The sequence below is a fragment of the Raphanus sativus genome, chromosome 4 (assembly GCF_000801105.2).
Source record: "Raphanus sativus cultivar WK10039 chromosome 4, ASM80110v3, whole genome shotgun sequence".
NCBI classification, from domain to species: domain Eukaryota; kingdom Viridiplantae; phylum Streptophyta; class Magnoliopsida; order Brassicales; family Brassicaceae; genus Raphanus; species Raphanus sativus.
The window spans coordinates 50,175,697-50,180,018 of record NC_079514.1 but is presented as its reverse complement, the minus strand read 5'-3'; the positions used below and the strand labels follow the sequence as shown (position 1 = coordinate 50,180,018).

General features: G+C 41.1%; 1 protein-coding gene across 3 annotated transcripts in view; it reads right to left on the bottom strand.

Annotated features, from left to right (window-relative positions):
* Positions 1–423: 423 nt before the first annotated feature.
* Positions 424–4,322, bottom strand: part of LOC108830536 (protein TIME FOR COFFEE) — a 4,369-nt gene continuing 470 nt past the window's right edge. The window contains exons 3-12 of one of the 3 annotated variants that reach the window (XM_057009395.1): positions 4,113–4,322; positions 3,667–4,002; positions 3,401–3,587; positions 3,254–3,329; positions 3,088–3,177; positions 2,843–3,005; positions 2,658–2,727; positions 2,505–2,565; positions 2,095–2,412; positions 424–1,964 (exon numbers count right to left, since the gene is read on the bottom strand). In XM_057009395.1, the coding sequence (XP_056865375.1) occupies positions 636–1,964; positions 2,095–2,412; positions 2,505–2,565; positions 2,658–2,727; positions 2,843–3,005; positions 3,088–3,177; positions 3,254–3,329; positions 3,401–3,587; positions 3,667–4,002; positions 4,113–4,322 (2,840 nt within the window). In that variant the 3' untranslated portion in view covers positions 424–635. Of the gene's footprint in view, positions 1,965–2,094; positions 2,413–2,504; positions 2,566–2,657; positions 2,728–2,842; positions 3,006–3,087; positions 3,178–3,253; positions 3,334–3,400; positions 3,588–3,666; positions 4,003–4,112 lie in introns of all 3 variants that reach the window. The other 2 variants (XM_057009394.1, XM_057009396.1) reach the window with 2 other exon arrangements.

Here is a 4,322-nt window from a genome sequence, read left to right as displayed (position 1 = left end):
GCGCTAAAATGAAATCCCAAAATGAAATGTGATTCTACAATCAATTATTTGCAGTTTTTGGGTTTTAGTAAATCTAAAATAAAATGTTACTATTTTTAATCATATCCAAAACTGTTGTTTTTGACAAATATTTTAAAAACACACATAAAAGAACAATTAAATTTAATATACATTTAAAATAATCAAACAAATAAAAAATATAAGTAAAATAAATCAGCAAATCCGATTCAACCTATGATCCTCATTTTCTAGTTACAAATAAGAAACTACTTTCTTCTTTTTTCTATGAAAATTAGATTATTTACACTTTTTCAAATTAAAATAAAATAAAAATTAATTATACAATCAATTACTTGAACCAGTTATAATATTAATTTCATGTAAAAGAACGACGGTTGCCCCAAAAAAAAAAAGAACTTATAATGACGTAAATTTATATTGTTGAATTATCTTAAATCTCACTGCTCTTTTAAAAAATAAATATGAAATTTTTGTTTATAAATTTAAAGTTAAGCTTTAATAATTCCAATTATTATTCAATAATTATAATATTGCGAACAAACACCTACCATTAGCTTAATTCAGAAGCTAGACACTGCAAAAATGGCCACTTCATACGTCCAGCTTCGATGAAACTAGTACTTTAGCTCGGAAAGGTGACCAGGGCAAGAAGTTATGATCGGTGGCACGTTCCTCCCACAAACTGGAGAATTTTTTTGCGTCGATCCAGAAGCTGGATTCTCTGCCTGGTCCTGTGCGTGTGCAGCTGAAGAAAGAACAGGTGATAACGGCAAGGCTTTGCTGTTGTTGACCTTAGGGTTTCCTGATTTTTCATGTGGAGCAGACCCTGTGACTGCAGAGAAAGAGCCACCACCACCAGATCTTCCCTGTTGCGACTTCGATGGTGCTTCAAAAGAAATCTGAGTCTGTCCGTGTGTTCTTATCTGCTGCTGAGACTTGAACTGCTTGAGGTTTAAGGAATTGCACGACGTGAGAGATGAGGCTACAGGATTTTTCCGCTGGGATGAAGTGTTGGTAACTGAGTGAGCCTGAGATTGAGTCATCATTTTACTCCGACCAGATTGCTGCTGCCTCTGCGTAAGATGATGGGTAAACACTGAAGGATCTCCACTCATCGTTGTTGCTGCAGGAGGAGGCCAAGTACCAGAAACAAAGTTGAGGGTTCTCGATGGATTGTCAAAAACCAGCGTCTGTCCATTCATAGCTGGAGTCCTCTCGGTAAGAGTCTTTTTCGGGTCCTCGGCATGACTTGAACAGCTTCGACCTCGCGTCTTTGAGTCACTTGCCTGAAGGTTTTTCTGGTGAGCAAAGGGAGCTGCAGATACGTACTGGTAGCCATTGGTAGAGAAATTCAGATTTGCAGGGGCAGAACCACCCGCGAAAGAGGCAAATGACATGGAAAAGTTTTGTGGCTGCATAGGAGCAGTCATGATCTGGCCATATGGCCCTCCTTTATGAGTGTGGCTACCCCTTGAATCTGAGTTATCTCCAGCAGCAGACTTGGACTCAGACTGTTGACGGTGTTTCTGAACATTGGCTTGGCTTGAAACGCTATTCACACTAACTTGCGGTTGCAGTTTCCTATGGGATGACGAGGAGCAGCTTGCTGCCTTTGTCTCTCTCTGGCCTTGAGTCTGATTCTGCAGAAGCTGGGAAGGTTGGAACATCTGCGGCGAATAAAAGGACCCATTGAAGCAAGGCAACGCTTGGCTTGGAGTCCCACCTCTGATGGTTGAAGACAGTTGAAAGGAATATGCATTGTTTGGAAGAACTGTACAGTATGGGGAAGAAGCTTCGCAGGCTGATGAACTTGGATGGTTAAAATTAACAGAAGCTGTACCAACAGCCACACTTGGATTATTATTTGTTGGACGAGATGACTTCGAAGGTAAAATGATCGGTTGCAGATGGTGGTTTGTTGGGAAGATGAAAGCTTGAGCAGGCTGCGTTAAAGGAGAAAAATGATTTTATTCAGGAGAACTAGATAGCACTTTAGCAGTTTTAACTAAAACGCAATGGGTAAAAACACAAATTGGTGACAAGATTGAAAAAAAAAGCCAGGGAAAGACATACCACTATACTACTAGATGCAGAGGGTAGTTGAGTTTTTTTCTGTCTGGTTGAAGCAAAATGACCACTTTCAGAGGCTTTAACCACGAATCTATCTTGTGCCTCCTGTGAGTTTAAACTGAGAATAGGAGGGCTTCCTACCAAGGATGGGTTTCCAGCGGTTAGCCTCAAGTCACCACCTTTTAGATATACAGAATCTTTGTTTGGCTGAGGAAGATGGTTTGATTTGACAAAGTGCTGATGTAGCTGAATGTTCCGGGCAATAAAAAAATGTGTGGCGCACCTTTTAGGCCTAGGCTGAAAAGCAGAAAATGAAACACCCTGCATTTGTTAAGAAATCATGGTCCAAACCAGTATTAGAAACAATGAGCAGTATCTATATGAAGAGCAAATTTAAGTACAACAGCATATACCTGCACACATGTATAAGATTCACCATCCACAGGTTTACCCTTCTGCATCAGTGGTATATATCTGCCAATGTTTTTTTGAAAAGAAATCAGAGCCTGACCACAAGGCTATAGCACAAAGACAACGTAAGACATATGAGGGCATTCGGAACTCACCCCTGATGAGGAAGGCCACTAGGCAAGCCTCCTACAGCTACAGTCAAAGGTAAGACTGAGCTCTGCTGAACTGAAATTGAGATAAAACATTGGTTAGAAAAGGTAAATCTGTGTATCCTAGAGAAAAACATCAACTTAAGAAGCCAAAACTTGCATTGTGAATAACCATATTCAAGGCTGATTACCTAATTTAGACTGCTGAGGTTGGGTCCAACCGACATTATGTAATCTAAGGCTAGAGTCTCTGCCAGTGGTCTCTTGGCTCAGTCTCTCTAGATCAAGATTCAAGCATTCACGTTTCTCGACAACAATCTTCTCTTTGTTCTTTACAGAACTATCTTGTTGCATCTGGAAAAAAAGAGAAACAAAAATGTTAGAAAGCACAGAGTGGGGACATGCTAAAGCACAACCTTAGTAAATATACACTAGCCTTGGGATAATCTTTAGAAGCAATAGAATGAGAGGCCAACGGAAGAAGAGAAAGTCTTTCTGGTGAGGAAGCAACTGTTGTTGGAGGAACCTATTGACAGAAAAGTGATGTTTAGGACATTGAGAATCTGGGAAGCCAAAATCGTAAAGGAATAAAGAAATCTCACCATGAGATCAATCTGGAGCTTACTAGCACAATTACTCTCATCTCTACAGTTTTCCAGTTGTGGACCCTCCAATACCCTGCAAGTCAAATTACATTTCAGAACATGGATAGGAAAGATGGGATATTGAGTAATCAATCTAATTGTTACCCTTTTGACGCGTCAGAATCTTGGCTCTGTTCGCCATCCAATACGCTGGGTGTTTCTTGCCTTACTTGTTTCTCCTTGTGAATAACGGGGACTGGAGACGACGTTCCGTTAGTGGACTTATCAATGTTGGCTGAGTGCTCAGCTTCGATACTCCCCGCATTACAACCTTGGGAAGAATCATCAGCACCTGCAAAATCAAGCAGCGATGAATATATTTTGCGTCTGAGATTGGATGAGAACAAAAAAATAAAGGAGTGAACATATACCTTTAACCTCCTCCGATGATCTAAGGGGATTCTCCAAATCGTCTAGTATCTTTGAGCGGTGAGGAAGTTGTTGCTTGAGTCCGGATAGAACCTCAGCAATTTCAAACTCCAAGTCGTCCTCCATCTCCATCGCACCGGAGGATTTCGGTGGCTTCGGTATCCCAGATTTGGTTCCGTTTACATTCTTCTTCTTCTGCTTGACGGAAACAGTTGAAGGATCCGGTGAGGCAACTTCGAAGCCCGGAGATCCTCGGCGCTCTTCTCCGAATCCTCCACCACCACCACCACCACCGCTTCCCGACGATGTACAGCAGTCGTGCGACCTCTTTATACATGCTGCAACCGCCACAGACAATTAATTAATTAATTAATTAAATAGGAAAGGATTTTGAAAAAAAAATCAGAGAGACAAAAAAAGATAAATAAATAAAAAATAAAAAAAAAACCTGAACGAGCCTTTCTCGGGACAGGTACGCCGATCATTCCATCGGCGATACGACTTGACGACGGCAACCTCTTCCTTTCATTACTATGCTTTACGTCCTCCTCCTCCTCCTCTCCCATACTCTCATCATCCGAGCTATCTCCTTCTTCTTCAACATCTCTCCGCGTGAACCTTTCACTCCGTCTCCTCTTACTCCGATTCACCGACTCCG